The sequence below is a fragment of the Corvus cornix genome, chromosome Z (assembly GCF_000738735.6).
Source record: "Corvus cornix cornix isolate S_Up_H32 chromosome Z, ASM73873v5, whole genome shotgun sequence".
NCBI lineage: Eukaryota > Metazoa > Chordata > Aves > Passeriformes > Corvidae > Corvus > Corvus cornix.
The window spans coordinates 41,788,395-41,805,647 of NC_046357.1; the positions used below are offsets into that span (position 1 = coordinate 41,788,395).

The window sequence follows — 17,253 nt, forward strand, 5'->3', positions numbered from 1 at the left end:
GTGAGTAGATTCTGTCTCATGTAAGTGTTAAATTGCTGATGACTGTTTTAGGCTCTGTCATGTAGAGGACTTATTTGTCATTTGTATTTTTTTTTCTTTCAGGAGGAGCATATTACTTAATTTCCAGAAGTCTGGGGCCAGAGTTTGGTGGTGCCATAGGTCTGATTTTTGCATTTGCCAATGCTGTGGCAGTAGCAATGTATGTTGTTGGCTTTGCAGAGACAGTTGTTGAGCTACTGAAGGTACATGGATGATAGTGCTTATATTGATTATACTTAATATATAAAGTTTGAGTATGTAAAGTATATACTTTATAGATAAAGGTAGAGATGATGTCTGGTTTTTTATTCATCTAATCATAAAATGGTGTGGTTTGGAAGAGACATTTAAAGGTCACCTAGTCCATCTCCCATCCAGGCAGAATCACAGAATGGTTTGGGTTGAAATGGACCCTAAAGACGACCCAGTACCACCCCCCTGCCATGGGCAGGGACACCTTCCACTATCCCAGGTTGTTCCAAGCCCCATCCAACCTGGCCTTGGACATTTCCAGGGATGGGGCAGCTACATCTTCTTGGGTACACCTGTGCCAGGGCCTTACCACCCTCACTGTAAAATGTTTCTTCTTGCCTCTAGTCTAAATCTGCCATTTTTTAGTTTAAAGCCATTGTTCCTTATTCTGTCACCACAAGCCTGATCCAAAAGTCTGTCCCTGTCTTTCTTCTAAGCCCCCTTTAAATACTAAATGGTCGCAGTAAGATCTCCCTGAAGCTCTCTTTTCTCCAGGCTGAACAACCCTGATCATTTACATTTGGAAGATTCATGGATTTAAAAACAAGGCAAAGCCCCAAATTGCTTGTATCCTTAAATGGAATTTACATTTAGTAAATTTGTGGTCTGCGGGCTAACTACTAATAAATTACAGTAAATAAAATGCTGTTCTTTGATAGGGAAGGTATTTACCTGATGAAGTATATGACTGTGCATTTTTTTGTTTGTTGTGTTAGGAAAATGGAACGTTGATGATCGATGAAATGAATGATATCAGAATTATAGGGGCTATCACCGTGGTTATACTGCTGGGCATTTCCATTGCAGGAATGGAGTGGGAAGCAAAAGTAAGGAACTCCCATCTTCTCTTTTATTCTCTGCTTCATAATTTTGATCCCATTTTTGTACCTTAGCTGTCTGATTTATTTTTAGTCTGTTTAGTGTATTCAATTCTGCATGGTGGCATGTTACAAGTCAGTTGATTTTTATGCAATAACTATTGAGACTGGCACTAGCATGTGCAGGTCTGAACGGCATTTCACATCTTTAACCACTTCCCTTCGCTGGAAGCTTAAGCATCTATGAGAACCTACACTCCAGCATAATCTACTCTTAATGACAAATAGATGACTCTTAATTGTCAGGTTAATGGTATTTCCCTCTTATGGGCAGTTACATCAGAGGAGAAGGTAAGAACTTCAGCATGGGAATTTTGCCTTACTATGACCTTTAGGCAAGTTCTGTGGATGAAAAACACAGGGCTGGTCCCAAAGCCAACTGAGAGCTGTGTAGTTTCTGCTAGCTCAAACCCAGTATTGTTCCCTTCTCTTCTCTTCTGTTTTGGTTTTCACCTGGAAACAGCCAAACTGTGGGATGCATTCACTAGAGCCAGCATGGAGAAGTGTTTTGAATGGGGGTGGTGATGAATGTGTGGGATGGAAAATCTCCTTCCCTTGTCTTCTTGTGGCTGCACGGTCTTAGGTCAGCTCTGATTGTGGAAGCAAACACTGAAGAGATCTCAGAGTACCTTAATACAGAAGCTGCCTTACCAGTTTTCTGCTTGGCCTTAGTAGGCAGTGTAGCTTGCTGTTTCCTGCACCCTGTAGGCTTTTTCTGAATATCTGTCTGTAATCTACTCAAAGAATTGAGAAGAGCCTTTAACTGGGGCTTCCTTCCTGACTGATACTTATTTCACAATAGCTCCTATTTTCTGCACTGAGAGGCAGCTGAAGGAACCTCTCCGTGAAGTATTGTAAGTTTCTGTGCTCCTGCATCAAGATGATGGTATTTATAATCAAAATGAGAGGGTTTTTTATCATAGTTGCTTCCAAGAAACGGGGATCCTAGAAGAACTGAGTGAAGATCGAGTGCATTACTTTGACCAGTGGGGAGAAAAGAAACTTACAGAAATTGACTTTGGCATGTGCTTTTAAATTGAACTTCTGTAAAAACTGTTTACTTTTTCAAGTAGTCTTTCACTGTCTGTAACTTGAATTTGGATGGTGTCTTTATACACCCAATGGCGAACAATGCTGACTTCCTTATTCTGAACTGCTTTGAAAGGATTATTTGTTATTAATTCTCTGGCTACTGCCACTTGAAGTCACAAGAAGTATCTTGGGTTTGTTGTGTAGCACAAGCAATATAACAATAGTTTGCATGGAAATACCCCTGTTTAATGTTTCTATATCAGACCTGAATTGTGGTGTTACTGCAGTGTCATCCTTATTAGGGGTAGCTTTCAAAAGTCATGTCCTTAGTGCAAAAGTCAAGGCTTGGTTTGTCCATCATGGAAGGAGGCAGGTGAGAGCAATGAGAAGGCAACTCAACCTGTCAAACAAGCATTTCATGCAGGCTGACATACAACTCAGCACAGCAAAACACTGATGTCTCCATCTTGATCTGTGGTGTTCTCCTATGCCTTAGCTGTGGAAGATGGAGCAGGGGAATCTACAATAATGCCTTTGAAATAAATCTAAAAGTGAAGAGAGACTGGGATTGATTCCAGGGAAGTTGCCTTTAAAAAATGGCTTTTCAGAGTTTGTGGTTTTACAGCTCAGCTCCTTGTGTTGAAGTCTTAGAAGCCCATTCTTTCAGACTTTGGAATTTAGGTAAAATATTGAGTAAACATCCCTAGCTTCAGGGAGAAGCCTAGGTTAGTTACTGGAAAAATCCACTTATGGCAATTGCTCTCTGGTAACTTCTTGTGGAATTCTCTGACTGAAGACTTCTGTAACCACCCAGCTGTATCCTTACACCTTTCACCTATTCTTGAGGCTTTACAAAGATGTAAATACAAGGCAAGAACTGTTTTCTTCACGTGGACTTCTAAATCTGCTCCAGGCCATTTCACTCTGTTTATCACTGTTCTGCCCTGTTTTCTTGAGAGGCTGTGTGAACTGAAAACTTTCTTTTGTAGGCATCAACAATTCCACAGTGATAATTGCATATTAACTTCTGATCCTGGGCCTAAAAAAGGTCTGTGAATAGCTTCCCCCTAGCAACTGGCATTCCTTTCTAAGGAATCAAATAACCCAAAAGATAACGGCAATGTGATTGCTTATTTAAACGGAAGACCTGAACCACACGTACAATGCCTAGATTTATCTTTATTCACACTGTTGAGGTGTTGGATGGTTTACAGTACTTCTTGTTCAACTTGTAGGGCTTACAGTAGTTCTGTGGAAAAGTGACTGAAGTTCTAGGTTGTAAAAAAAGAATTCTCAAAACTAGGAACTAACAAGTAATTGTTGTAGTTTGAAATTTAATTTCATAAGTAAGGGTTGAGGACATGAGAATGTAGCAAAATAACCTAGTTCCTTGCATAAAATAGGAAACAAAAGCTGTTTGATTCTGTATGTAATAAAATTTTTAGTAAATAGCACATAGTAAAGTGTAAGACAAAGTATGACCATTGGTAGTAATGCAGTAGTAGCATTTGTGTTGCATTTGACTATTTTCATGTGAATTTCTTGCATCTACTCAAATGCATTCCTTCTGGACAACTTATATATAGAAAAATTAGTCCTTTTAAGCATTTTGTCTTTAGTAGTATAATTTTGAGGCATTTGGTGATAATAAACTTTTTTGATTAGGCATAAAACTTGGAAATTATCCCTATTTCTTAATTAAAAATCGTTGTGCAAGTTCTCTCCAGCTTTCCTCATTTATTTGCGGAAAATATGCTGAGAAGGCTAAGCTGAATTTGGAATCAAGTGAACATTTCTATTTTATAGCACAACACTTGATGCTGTGCAAAGAACAAGTTCTCCTGTCTGACAGCAATCACTGTGTTTCAGGCACAGATAGTCCTGCTGGTGATCCTCATACTTGCTATTGGAGACTTTGTCATAGGAACATTTATTCCTCTGGACAGCAAGAAGCCCAAAGGGTTCTTTGGTTATAAAGGTATGTTGGAACAGTTTACAGTATGGTAAACAATTCCTTTTTTTGCAAAATAGGCTGTTAGAAGTAAATTAAACATCTAATATATCTTGTAGTCCTATCCAACTATGATTATAATATATATATATATAATTGATTCAGGACTTTTTTTCCTGATTTTTTTCAAAATTCTGTGGTTTTGTCCCTTAAAGCTGTTGGGTCAAAACTTGATCCTACTTGCTTAATATTGAGTATATTAAATTTTAAAAAGCTGGATGTAATACTGTAAGTATTTTTTCTACCTTTAAATCTGCTTAAGTTTAGTGTGTTGACTTTTACTTCGAGTTGAAGTGATGACTTAGGGCTTAAATGTTCTACACTTAGTTTTAAGAAGGTGCTGTGACTGTCAGCTTTTTTAACTGGTCTAGTAGTGGCTGGAATGGGTTAATACTTTAGCTTCCATGTGAATATTGATGGACTTAAATCTTCTCCTGCAGCCGAAATATTCATGGAGAATTTTGGACCAGATTTCCGACAAGAGGAAACTTTCTTTTCTGTATTTGCTATTTTCTTCCCTGCTGCAACTGGCATACTTGCTGGTGCAAATATCTCAGGGGACCTTGCGGTAAGTAGTGAATTAAAAATACTCTTCATGACCACTTGAGTGTACATTGACCTCTGTCATCACTGTCCACTGACGTTTTTCTTTCAGGATCCTCAGTCAGCCATACCTAAAGGAACGCTGTTGGCCATCTTAATCACTACATTGGTTTACGTAGGAATTGCAGTATCTGTAGGTAAATAGAGAATGTTTTTAACTTTATCCTTTCACGTTCGTTCTGAGGATGTATTTTGATACAGTTTTATGTAATTTGTTATGTTAAAGTCATTATGTAATTGACTTTCCTGCATGGGAAAGTTATAGCCAAAGGTTTCTGGTTTTTACTGTTGGGAGATTCAGTTTTCAGGTGGTTTTAAAATTTCCTGGAATGACTGATGCTTTTTTAAGAAAAGTGACTGCTTCAGACTAGAGATGACAAAAGACTTCTTACGGGTATTTCCTCATTTGTTGTGGTTATTTATGTTGAAGGATTTACAGTTTACCAGTGGGATAATCCCTGGATTAGAAAAGCATGTTTTCAGGAAGTACTTACTGAAAAAACGTGTATTGTTTTGAGGATTATTAATCAGCCACTTACCTGAAGTGAACTGTGGGATGATTAGACAGCACCATGGTGAGGATGCTTGAGCAGTAATTCCCCAGTTGAGGGAGGAGACCAAGAAGTGCCAGCCCACTTTTGGAAGTGTCATGTTCTTGTGTAAAGAGGAGAAATAATCACAGACTGATCTGAGTCTTCTCTTCCCAGTCTTTCTCACCCCACAGTTGTTTGAAATGTTCCATAGAAGTTGCCCTGGGGTTGATACCAGTTTTGCTGTAGAGTACCAGTGGTTAACCACATTTTTCCCACCCATAAAATAATTCTAGCAACCTTAAGAGTACAGGATTGTAATGGTATCCTGCATATTTCTTGCCTGTGATTGGAAATATTTTTTACTCACATCACATAAACTAGTTTCTGATGGCAATATTTTTTCTTAAAGACCTAGTTTTATAATAGCTGTGGTGCCTTTTGAATGAAATTCTCATTTATGAGAGTACCATTGATCTTACCACTAATGATACTTCCTTTCCAAAGATACCAATCTTGCTAGTCTGCCTCTGTTGGCTAACATGGGAGTGTAGCTCTGCCAAATAGCTGCTCTGTAGTCATTGTGCTTTGTGCAGCATAATGAGCTACACTCATTTCCTAATTAGATTGACTGCATAGACCTCTTGCTACCAAATTTGAATCGTTTGGAACCTCAACCCACACAAGACTAAAATTAATGTTAATACTCACTTGCTAATGGAATACTTTGATCAGCTTCCAGACATGAAAAATGCAATATAAAAACTGACAAAAGAAGCAGTTTGCAAAACCACCCGGACGTGAAATCGTTTGATTCATCAGAAAAGTCCTGCTTTGTACTGACTTATGCTTTGAATTGTGCTACTTAAAAAAAGGCAGCAGGAGTCAGAGATTGCATGAAATTTAGCTCCTTTTGAGGCATTGGATTAGGAATATTGGACAAATACAAATACTTCTATTCCTTTCCCAGAGGAGTGGTAAGCAAGTCACTAAAGATTTGAGGGGCTACTAAATTTTGCAGAGTAGTCATATCTGAAGAGGAAGAAGATGTTCTGAATTTAATTGACTATTTGTATGCTCTATAGTAATTACTCCTCCTGCTGCTGGAGCCAGGCAGCTATTTCAAACAGATAACTGTGAGAAGTAGGTATGCAGTTTCGTAATTTAGCAAAGGACTAATGCAGACATGCAGGAGGCATGAGGAGGCAGATTTCACAGGCAAATTTGCATGCAAAATCTTGAAAGATACATTTCAAAGAACATCATTTATTGCTTTAAAAACAAGGGAAGCCCTAGTAAAAAAAAAGCCAAAGTTCTGAGTAACATTAAGACCTGCTTCCTGTAGTTATGAAAGTAAAACTAATTAACAAGAGTCGTACTGTAGGTGCTTACAGCACTTGTAAAATTAAACACTCTGAACTGCAGTCTGAAGGGCTGTAGTATCTCTGGAATTCATGTAGTTAAGAAGATCCCTTGATAGCGATGTCTGTAAACCTTCCCAGGCTTAAAGGATGGCAAAGCTCTATTTGACTTTGGCAGGAACATGCTTATAAATGCCTGTGAAAAGGTGAAATCCTGTTTTCACAGGAAGGAAGACCTAGAGACTTTTAGGGTAAAGTGCTGCCAGAATCATATAAATAAATGAAACTTTTCTGAATGAATGTTACAGAAAGTGTCCAGACTTATTTATATCTAGTGTCTTCTGCTGAGAACAGAGCCTGCCCAGCTCTGTTCTCATAGTCAGGCCCACATTCAGTTTGTTCCTTTCTGTCATACTTGACTCTGCATGTGAAAGTTCTGCTAACCATTTGGATCTGAACTTTGACAAAAATGAAGAAGAGGAGGGCTGTGATAGTGCACTGTAGGTATTTTATTCAATACTGGGCCTGCCACCGCAATGTCACCAACAAAATGGTATTTACAAATAGTTCAGCTGAGAAGTGTGTTGTCAAATCCATTATATACTGCTTGAGTGGCTGGGGCGAATACTTGTGTAGTGGAGGAGGAGAAACATTTTCCTCTTACTTTTAATCCCAGTTAAACAAGAAAACAGTAAAAAACCTCAGATCCTCCACATACTCACAAGAAAACCATAAGACAGGTACTTAGTGTAGGAAGCTCTTACTGTAATTTAACCAACTGGGCATAATAAGTAACTAAAAAGAGAAATGAGGAGTGAAAGGATTAATTAATGTCCACCTACTGGGACCAGGCGTTGCTGTGGGCTGTAATCAAATTCGCATGGCTTAGAAAAATCTAAATATGGTGTAGGTAATTAGGAATTAATTTTCCTGATGGAAGAGAGACAACTTATATGGATGCCTAGGAATATTACTGAATAAACTTAAACTTGCAGCAGATCTCTGCCTTCTTCCTTGCTTTGCAATTAATTTAGGTCCTTAGCTGTCATGAGGTTCTGCTGCAAGGCACCTCTTGTCATTCAAGTTCCTAAAAGATTAAAGGGAATTTTATTGACTCTGTAGACTTTTCCCCACTCCTTGTTTAGTTCCAGTTCCTGGAAGTATTTCCTGGTGTTCAAACAGTTTGATTACCTCTGCTATTAAACCACAGAACGTTAAATAATACTTAATCTGATCTACTTTTTGTCATATATGAGGCAAAACCCTCTTGACATGAAGGACTTAATGGCCTTTTAGTCCTCTTTAGTTTTTCTTAGTACTAACAAGCTGAAATGCTGTTTCTCCAGCGTTTTCTTGACCAGTAAAATTAAAAGTAATCGTAGATGAACTGGTGACAGTAGTTAAGGTGATAATTATAAACAAATGTGGAAGAAATGGTACTGTGTATCTGTTTTTCACCAAGAAACCAACTTAAAAATAGCATGGTCACATAGGAGATGGCTTATTTAAACATTGGGAAATGGCAACAGGCTTTCATGAGAATTTACATTTTTTAAATGTCTGAGCCATAGTGACTAGGAAAAAGAAGCCAACTGCAACATAATCTTTACATACAAAACAAATCTGCACTCCTCTAGGAAAATTGACCAAAAGAGAAAGTATAAAGTCATAAAACCATAAAACAACTTGGGTTGGAAGGGACCTTGAAGATCATCCAGTTCCATCCCCTGCCATGGGCAGGGACACCTTCCACTATCCCAGGTTGCTCCAACCTTGCCCTGGACACTTCCAGGGATCCAGGGGCAGCCACAGCTTCTCTGGGCACCCTGTGCCAGTCTTGTCAAATCAAGTGGTGTTCCATAATACTAACTTCAATTCAGGAGCTGTGTGGAAACTCACATATCAGAGAAATAGTATGTTAAGCTAAAATTGGGCTCTTAAACTTTTGCAAGTCTACTGACATAATTTTTCTCTGTGCTAGAGCTTTATACTTCTTCCTACACTCAGTTTTATTAAAAAACTAAAGATTATTTCAGTCAAGGGAGCAGTTGTTTTGTATTTGTTCTTCATATTGAAGATAGACTTAGTACTTCAGTGTGTTAAAAAATTAAATGCTGTATTTTAATGTTCCTCTGTGAGATTATGATTACATAAGAATGAATTAACCCATGTCCTTGAGGTTCAGTTTGTTAATGCCCTTTTTTTATTGTTGTGTCCACTGTAGGTTCCTGTGTAGTTCGAGATGCCACAGGGAACGTTAATGACACCATTGTCACCGAGCTGACAAATTGCACAGCTGCAGCCTGCAAACTAAACTATGATTTCTCATCCTGTCAGTCTCCAGCAGGGTGTCACTATGGGCTGATGAACAATTTCCAGGTACAAGACCTTCTCCTTAATCGGTATATTCTTTTATGCTCAGGATTTTTGGCTGATTTGGTGTTTTGGGGGTTGTTTTTTGGTTGTTGTTTTGGGGTATTTGTTTGTTTCTTCCTTGGATTTGTTGTTTTGGGCTTTTTTAATTTCGTATTAGGAAAACTCATAGGCTACATATACTCATCTCCATAAATACAAGTTTTATCTGGAACAGGTGTGGGGTACACTCTAGCAGGTATGCAGAAGATTGTTGAAAACACTTAGGTGTTCATACACAAATGATATAAACATTTACTCTTTTTCTGAGTCAACTGCTTAGATCAGGTGGTGGTGCTGCAGCTTTCACTGGTGGGGGTAGATGTACTCATTTTTCAATAATGATGCTGAGTAATCATATGTAGCCTCTGTCAGTAATTTGCTTGCTAAGTTCTTAAGTTTTTTAGAAAACACTGACTTTTTCAGACTGTTTTATGTATTTATCACAGCATCCTCTTTAATGTAAGGTCATGAATTTTCATTAAACATGATGTTACTGTATTTAAAAATCCTCCACAAGTTAAGGGGTAATTCTTAGTCTTTCACCACAGCCAACTGGGGCTGTCCATGAACTACTCGTAAGGGTTTGAAAGAATCTGAGGAAAATGTACTTACTGCCCATTACTTTCAGCTTGGTTTGTGGTAGTCCCATCTTTGCCCAAAGTTGTTCTAATACAATTCAGCACAAAAAGTGGGCTAGAGATTGAGCTGAAATCCACTAATGCAAGTTTTATAGTGGAATAATTTGAGTATCTTATGTGATGTTATTTTTGTTCGTGTTTGGAGAAAGTCGGAATTGCTCTTGTGGGATTGACAAATTTGCAAAATCCAATGACTTGCATCGTTCAAGCTGAAAAGAACCAACATACTGTCAGATGTACAGCTGTGAATAGCCTGTAAATGGTGTCCTCTGATGGTGTCTTTGTAAGTCATGACTTTGGAAGGTTCTTAACATAAATGTTACTTGTACTTCTTACTGAGTATTTTTGCCTCCCAAGTTATTCTTGCTTCTCTCTGTGGAAAAATGAGTTGGTGGCAATGAGGAAAGGTCACTTTTAAGGCCAGAGGCAGCACTGAGAACGCAGTGCCCCTCACACCCCCCTGCTTTGTTGGAGTTTTGAAAACCTTCTCTGTGAAATTTCGTTTTTCTAATACCCAGTGGGACCTGGGTATTAGAAAAACACTCTTGCTGTTTTTTCTCTCATCCTCACAGCTTTTGCTGTGCATCTCTGCGAAGAGTCTGATTCTGTCTCCTCAGAAGATGTCAGAAGGAAAATGTTTGTGTGAGAGGCTGTTTATCTAATGAGAGACTTGTCCATTTCATAACCGAACTGCTCTCAACTCTGTATCTGTGAGTGTTAGCTGTAAGGAGAGAGCTTGTGCACCTCAAGCTCAAACACCTATTTTCTGTGTGGTAAATAACTGAGAACAAATACTGCACAAACTAAAATTAATCCCTAAGGTGAGGGGAGATTGTTGTATTTCTCTTACAGCTTGTAAACAGGCAAGTTTCGGGCAGAAAGTGCCAGTTTGTGTGCACAGCTTAATGACTTTACCACTTTAGGACACTGTGCTGCACTCAGTTCTTCTGGCTAAGAACTGATCTGAAGTTCCTGCTGAGGCAGCCCAGGGTTTGGGTGTGTTTGGGCAGCAATAATTGGTTTACCTGTGGAAATCTTAGATGAGAAACTTCAGATGAGGACAGCTGGTGAGACAGGCTTGGTCACACTTGCCTAGAAAGACCATCTTTAGTTTCTGTTACAGTCAGTGAATTACAGGTCCTCACAGGCGTCTGATATTTCTGTTTAGTGTCAGTGGTTATGCTATGCCCAGGCTGTCACCTGGTAAAAGAGTAACTTCAAAAATGTGGTTTGGGCTCTATAGCCTCAGCCGAGAGCTTCCCAGGAAAAAGTTACAGCTTTAGGTAATTAAAATGCAGGGCTTTTTGCAACTTTGGATGAAAGCTGAAAGTAGCATGGAACTCAGTTTTTTCAATACAGCATTTTTGTTTTGCTCCACAGTGCTGGACCAAGGAACTAAATAGCCAAAATTTCATGTTCCCAAATGTTTGAAATTTAAGAGACTGCCTTAACTGTAAGTGCCAGGCAAACATAATGAGGCCCTTACCAGCAGGACCTGGATGTCTGTGTCACCACACCAGTGGCAGCTGGGCCATTCTGCCCGTACAGTTCTGCATGATCTTCCAGGGATCAAAATTTCAGTGCTGTGGTAGCTGCCTTTGTGGGCTCCTTGTTTTATGGTCAAGAGGTTTGGATTGTATTGGGGGTGGGAGGGGAGGGGAGTTTAACACCATGGCACACTGTTTCTGCTGAATCTGGTTCCCCCTGTATTCTCCTACATTAGAGGAGCTTCATAAAGTCTCTTAACCTAGGGCATAATTTGCTAGCTTTTAAAATGTTTCTGGGTTTCTAATTAACACTGGAGGATTTTCTTCCAACTTTCCTATTGTACTGTTAGAGAAATATCTGAAAATTGGTGTATCAGGCTGTACAAAAGAGCTGTTTAAAAAATTAAAGACATACAGAGCTTTGCTCAACCTTATCTGTGGTGTTGCCTGTGCATACACTTTGCTGGGATATCTCTCAAATTTATAAAACAATCGTGTAATAGTCAAAAATAGAGTGTGTACATAATTGGAGACCTTGGACAGAACCTAGAAAGAAAATAAAAAATATGAGTAGATTGCAAGAAGAAACAGCAAGTTGAGGCAAGTGTAGTAAAGTGAAGGCATCAAAATAAAAATGTTTTACATTGGACAGGAAGAAAAGTGATGGAGACTTGTACACAGATTCTGTCTGCAACCAGGGAAGATTGATTAAGCCATCCTTGCAGGGAAGAAAATTTACATACTGCTTCTATAAAAATTATTCTGCACTTGTTACTATGTTGCTATAGCAAAAGTTTCTTTCTACAATAATAGTAAAGCATTTACACCCTTAAGTTTTCTTCTATAATATAATGTAGGGCTATTAGAAATTGTCATTTGAAACTGCAACCTTCTTCTGTTGCTTATAAAATTAAAATAAACTGGGGCACAGGAGGGATTGCTTAATAGATGTGTTGTTAGTTTTACTCCTTTATGATTATAGGCCTGGCATGCCTTTTTTTGTTAACAACTACAAGTAGGCGTCAGGAAATTCACTCCTTCATTCATTACACTACTCTGACAGATACTTTACTCTCATCTTTTGGAGCCTTCATTTATTAAATTTGTTTTTTTAAACAAGGCATGCCTTGAACTGACCAGTGAAACTTGATGTAGTACACAGCTGACTGAGAGGCCCAGCAGTTTCTTTGTCGGTCTGATCTGCAGAAATCCACTAAGTTTTACCATGAGTTTAGCCCTAGGAATGTGAATAAAACTTCATCAGTCACCTACACATTGTGTCTGAGAACGTCTGACCTAGTAAGGTTTATTTAGACAGCAGATTTTGCAATTTCAGGTGACAATAACTTCAAAATGGGACACTTCTGAATGTTTTTTTCATGCCTTCATTCAGTCACTCCCCTGATTAATTTCAATGAGATTGCTAGGGTGAAAAGGGCAAGTAACCAGTGCAAATGATGCAGAACCACATTTTGCTTGAAAAGCACCTTGCTGGGTTTGGTCTGTTGACTGAAAACATAAGCTTTTTCAAGATGGTATAAAATTCTTCAGCCCTGGCTGTCTTAAAGCAACTTTGGCTTTTGTTTCATAAAGAAAAGTATTATATTAAACCATGAATGTTTTTTAAATACACAGCTGTGTATCCTAATTCACGTCACAGCTGGATGCAACTACAGAAATAATCAGTAGAATAGGAGAATCATAGAATGGTTTAGGTTGAAAGGGACCTTAAGGAAGATCTTATTCCAATCCACATGCCAAAGACAGGGATGCCACTCACTTTTTATAAGCTCTCTCCTTCTTGTAAGGCATCTTAAGGTACTGGAAGGTACTAGCTTGTTACTCATCCAGTTTACCAAGGTCTGCATATTTGATTTCTATCACTGAGATTACAAATGTGCTGGGATTTGATCTTGGGGAGATAGGAAGCAAGTTTATCTTGACCTTGTGGTTTTGAATGGGAAAAAAAGCCTAACTTAAAATGATGGAGATTTTGAGAAAAGACAATAAACGTTCCCAAGATGTTCTCTAGTTTCACTTGTTTTATCACTTGAGTTATCTGAGACCACATTAAATCAGCAATAGGCTAGTTGAAACATGTAGCAAATCCCAAACTATTTTTCTTCCATTACTTACCTCCAATCTTCTTATGAGCCCATGAAGATGTTTGGCCTTTGAATCACAGGGCTGGATAATATGTTGTGTGAAAAGCCACCATCTCTTGTCCTGAAATCAGGATGCATTTGTATCCCCTGATCTGTCTCTAGTTCATTCGTTTATGTGAATGCATGGTATTCAGACAGTTTTTAAGTGAAGAGTACATACTATTTTTTTTCTGTTTCTGTAGTTAATGATGCCATCCATTTGTGTAGTGTACTTTTTCACACATTTAAAAAAAATTATTTTGCTTTCAGGTGATGAGCATGGTATCAGGATTTGCACCACTGATTTCTGCAGGTATATTTTCAGCCACCCTGTCATCTGCATTAGCATCTCTTGTGAGTGCTCCTAAGATCTTCCAGGTAAGTAAGGGAAGAAAACCATAATGTTTTAAGATTGATAAATTAATTTTGAGTCATGATTTTTGGAAGGGGACTCTGACATATTTCCATCATGATCCATATCAGATGACATCAGTAGATTGTTCTAATATTTACCTGTTGTTTAGAATGGGAGAACAGTTTGTTAGTGTTTCTTGATGGTTCCTGAGTGTATTTTGCTTTACTTTCTTTTTAGTAATTGAATCTCCTCCTTTAATTGGGCTAAAAAAAGTTGAGTGGGGAGTCAGTTGTATTGGTAAAGAGAACTGTGTGTATTGGGCAAACTTTCCAATTCCTGAGAAAACACAGTCTCTAAACAAAGACTTTTTGTGATAGTAAGGCAGTAGTCAAGTAAAATAGTTACTTACAGAAGAGCAAAGCTGCTTCTTGCAGCTAGACATTACTGAAGGATAGAATAGTGGAAATACAAAATGTCAAGATGCAAAGACAGTTGAGAATACAGTTAGTCCATGATGATTACAAACTATCAGGAAGTGTTCAGAAAGATAATATGCAATGTAAGATGGCATGAACAAAATGCATGCTGACTCTTGATTTTTTTTTTTTTTTTTTCCTTAGGCTTTGTGCAAAGACAACATTTATCCAGGATTTCAGATGTTTGCTAAAGGCTACGGGAAGAACAATGAACCACTGAGAGGATATATTCTAACATTTTTAATTGCTCTTGGATTCATATTAATTGGTTAGTTTGACATTTTAGTAAATCTCAGTTGCCTTCTGTCCTTTAGAAAGCATTCCAGTCCATGCTGTGGACTTGATGACAGGGTCCTAGAGATCTAATGCACAGCTTAATTCTAGCAATTCTAAATCTGGTTATTTTGAGGCTTACTTCCTCCTGTTTTCTAGATAAATCTCTATCAAGAACTGCAATAAATTTTAACTGCACTTCTCTTTTTACCCACAGGTATCTGTGTTTAGGTACTATCAGTCAATAGAAATACATCCTTTGCTTGAGATAGAGCTGTTAATGTTAACATCTTGTAAACAAAGAAGTTTATTTCAGATTTTTAATAGTGATAGACAGCTTCAGTAAAATACAAACTTGCATAAGCAGTATTATTAAAAGTGTGTTTTTCTATTAAGTTCCAAACACTAGAGATGAGTGCTGACACTGCTGTTGCTGAAGGTAGTCTAGAGATAATTAATTACATGTATTCTATGTAGGTGGCAAACTAATTGTGCTGTGTCCATCCATGAGTCCTATGCCAGTGCTTGAAACTTTTTCTCCCAATTTGCTCTGTCCTCCTTCCACATCTGCTTGAGGCAGAGATACACACATGGGGTCCCTACTGACCCATGCTGACTAGAAGTTTGATTGCAACTAGAAGCTTGCAGACTAGGATGGCACATTCTGCATTTTGATCACTTTTTTTTTTTTATTATTATTATTATGGTGAGAGTACACATACAAATGTTTTGTACCATGCTGCCTCGTGGAAAGGAGAAACCATCAGGTTTTTCCCTCTCACTAAAGAGGATGCAAGCATCACTGTTGTGATGGTGTTGGTCTGTAATAATTCTGGCATTCTTCAGAACCCAGTGTATTGGTGCACTGTTTGATCCAAGCCCTGCTGGGAATTAAATTTTCTCATTCAATGATTTTGAGAAGTATGTAGTGCTTCCAGAACACTTGGTAGTGGTTATATTTTTGAAACTGAAAGCTGCACTTCTAACTGTTAAAAGATAACTTAGTAAATAGGACATCATTGACATAAAGCTGTGTCAGCAGAAAGGGTAAACTGCATTCCTTAGAGTATATCATAAAATAAGGTTCTTTATAGCAGAATTTTTACTCTGTAGTCTGCAAAGCCACTGGGTGATACCTTTGATAACAGCCTCCTTTTTTTTTTTTTATTTTCATTTTGCAGCTGAACTGAATGTCATTGCTCCAATTATTTCTAATTTCTTCTTGGCCTCATACGCCTTGATTAACTTCTCTGTATTCCATGCTTCTCTTGCAAAATCCCCAGGTAGGAACTGCATTTTAGGGGTGGGAGTTTAGCCTTGAAATTCCTTTACGCATAAATGCAGTTTAAAAGGTATTAAGATAAATGAAGATTTACTTTAATTATTAAATGTATAGTTGATTCTCATGGCATTAAAAGCTTAATATATTGTATGCTTGGGTCGTGTGACATTTTGAGAACTGGGTGATTCAGTAGTGCTTGGAACCTACTAATTTTATCATCTTTGCTGAGGGAGCACAAGATAATTCAGAATTCATTCAGAAACTCTGGAAGAAAGCTTTCTTGCTAATTCAGTATCTGGTGTTGCCAAACCACCCTTTTGTTGTCTTCAGTTTCTGTTAATGTGTTTCATTTTCCAGTCCAGAAGAAACAGGATTTGCTGGTGGTATTGCCACATTTAAATAGTCTTTAGTGTGGGAGGTTGGCTAACTACAGGAATAAGCCAAATCCTGGTACCTGCAGAACAGATGCACATCATGCCCAATCCACGTGCAGCTGTACTGGAATAACTCCCTTAAAAGCTTCTTAAGTTACTAATGGGGTAGTTTTTGGGGTTTTTTTCTTCTAAGAGGATGGGCATGCCAGTATGCATAACAGTTCTAACTTTAATAACTCTATATTTAATAGACTTGTTAATCTTGGATGTGTTTGTGGGGGTGTGCATGATTTTGAAAAAACATGCAGTAAGTAAGGCTGTGAAACAGTGACAGTCCAGAACTTCAATGTATCCATTTCTGTTTGGCTATATCTGTCCTTTTCGTTTTCATGTAGTGAGAATTTCTATGTGAAATAGTAAAAATGCACAACTAAAACCAGCAGTGTATAAGAAACTGAGGTATGAGATGATTATTTATGTTTTAGTGCCTTTGAAAGGAAAAGTCAAATGTCAGACAAGCTATTGCCAAAAGTTCCTGCAGCCTGATTCAATAGACATACTGGCACAAGCATCCTCAGACTTTGCTTCTGAGCTGTGCTTTCAGAGGACAAAATAAGGAACATTTGCATATCTGTGTGAGAAAGATGCAAATTCATTTGAAAGGTGTTGGAAAATTGAAAGCATAAATGTGCCAGACTGTATTCTTTACATCACTGAAACTCAGACATTCACATGAAATGGATGCAGAATACCAGGGAAGGGAAAAAGACACAGTGCCTTCCTTCTCTTGTAGTGCTGTTAAAATTAATTTTCCCCCTCTTTTTTCTATCCTCCAAAATTTTATTTTGACTAGGTTGGCGCCCTGCTTTCAAATACTACAATATGTGGATTTCTCTTGTTGGAGCTATTCTGTGCTGCATTGTAATGTTTGTCATTAATTGGTGGGCAGCACTTCTAACCTATGTCATAGTGCTTGGGCTTTACATCTATGTCACTTACAAGAAACCAGGTATGTACAGGGGCTTCTTTTGGTTGTGGAGGAGGGAAAGAGGGGAGAAAGTGATGGCTTTGCTGGGGAAAAACCCCAACAATTTGGACCACTA

At 38.2% G+C, this 17,253-nt stretch overlaps 1 protein-coding gene across 2 annotated transcripts in view; it reads left to right on the top strand.

The window, feature by feature from the left end:
- The window catches only part of SLC12A2 (solute carrier family 12 member 2), a 55,116-nt gene that overhangs the window by 20,003 nt on the left and 17,860 nt on the right, over window positions 1-17,253 (top strand). For both annotated transcript variants that reach the window (XM_039566874.1, XM_039566875.1), the window contains exons 5-14: window positions 103-242; window positions 1,008-1,118; window positions 4,071-4,179; window positions 4,653-4,780; window positions 4,868-4,952; window positions 8,931-9,085; window positions 13,661-13,768; window positions 14,366-14,489; window positions 15,676-15,777; window positions 17,004-17,159. In XM_039566874.1, the coding sequence (XP_039422808.1) occupies window positions 103-242; window positions 1,008-1,118; window positions 4,071-4,179; window positions 4,653-4,780; window positions 4,868-4,952; window positions 8,931-9,085; window positions 13,661-13,768; window positions 14,366-14,489; window positions 15,676-15,777; window positions 17,004-17,159 (1,218 nt within the window). The remainder of the gene's footprint in view (window positions 1-102; window positions 243-1,007; window positions 1,119-4,070; window positions 4,180-4,652; window positions 4,781-4,867; window positions 4,953-8,930; window positions 9,086-13,660; window positions 13,769-14,365; window positions 14,490-15,675; window positions 15,778-17,003; window positions 17,160-17,253) is intronic.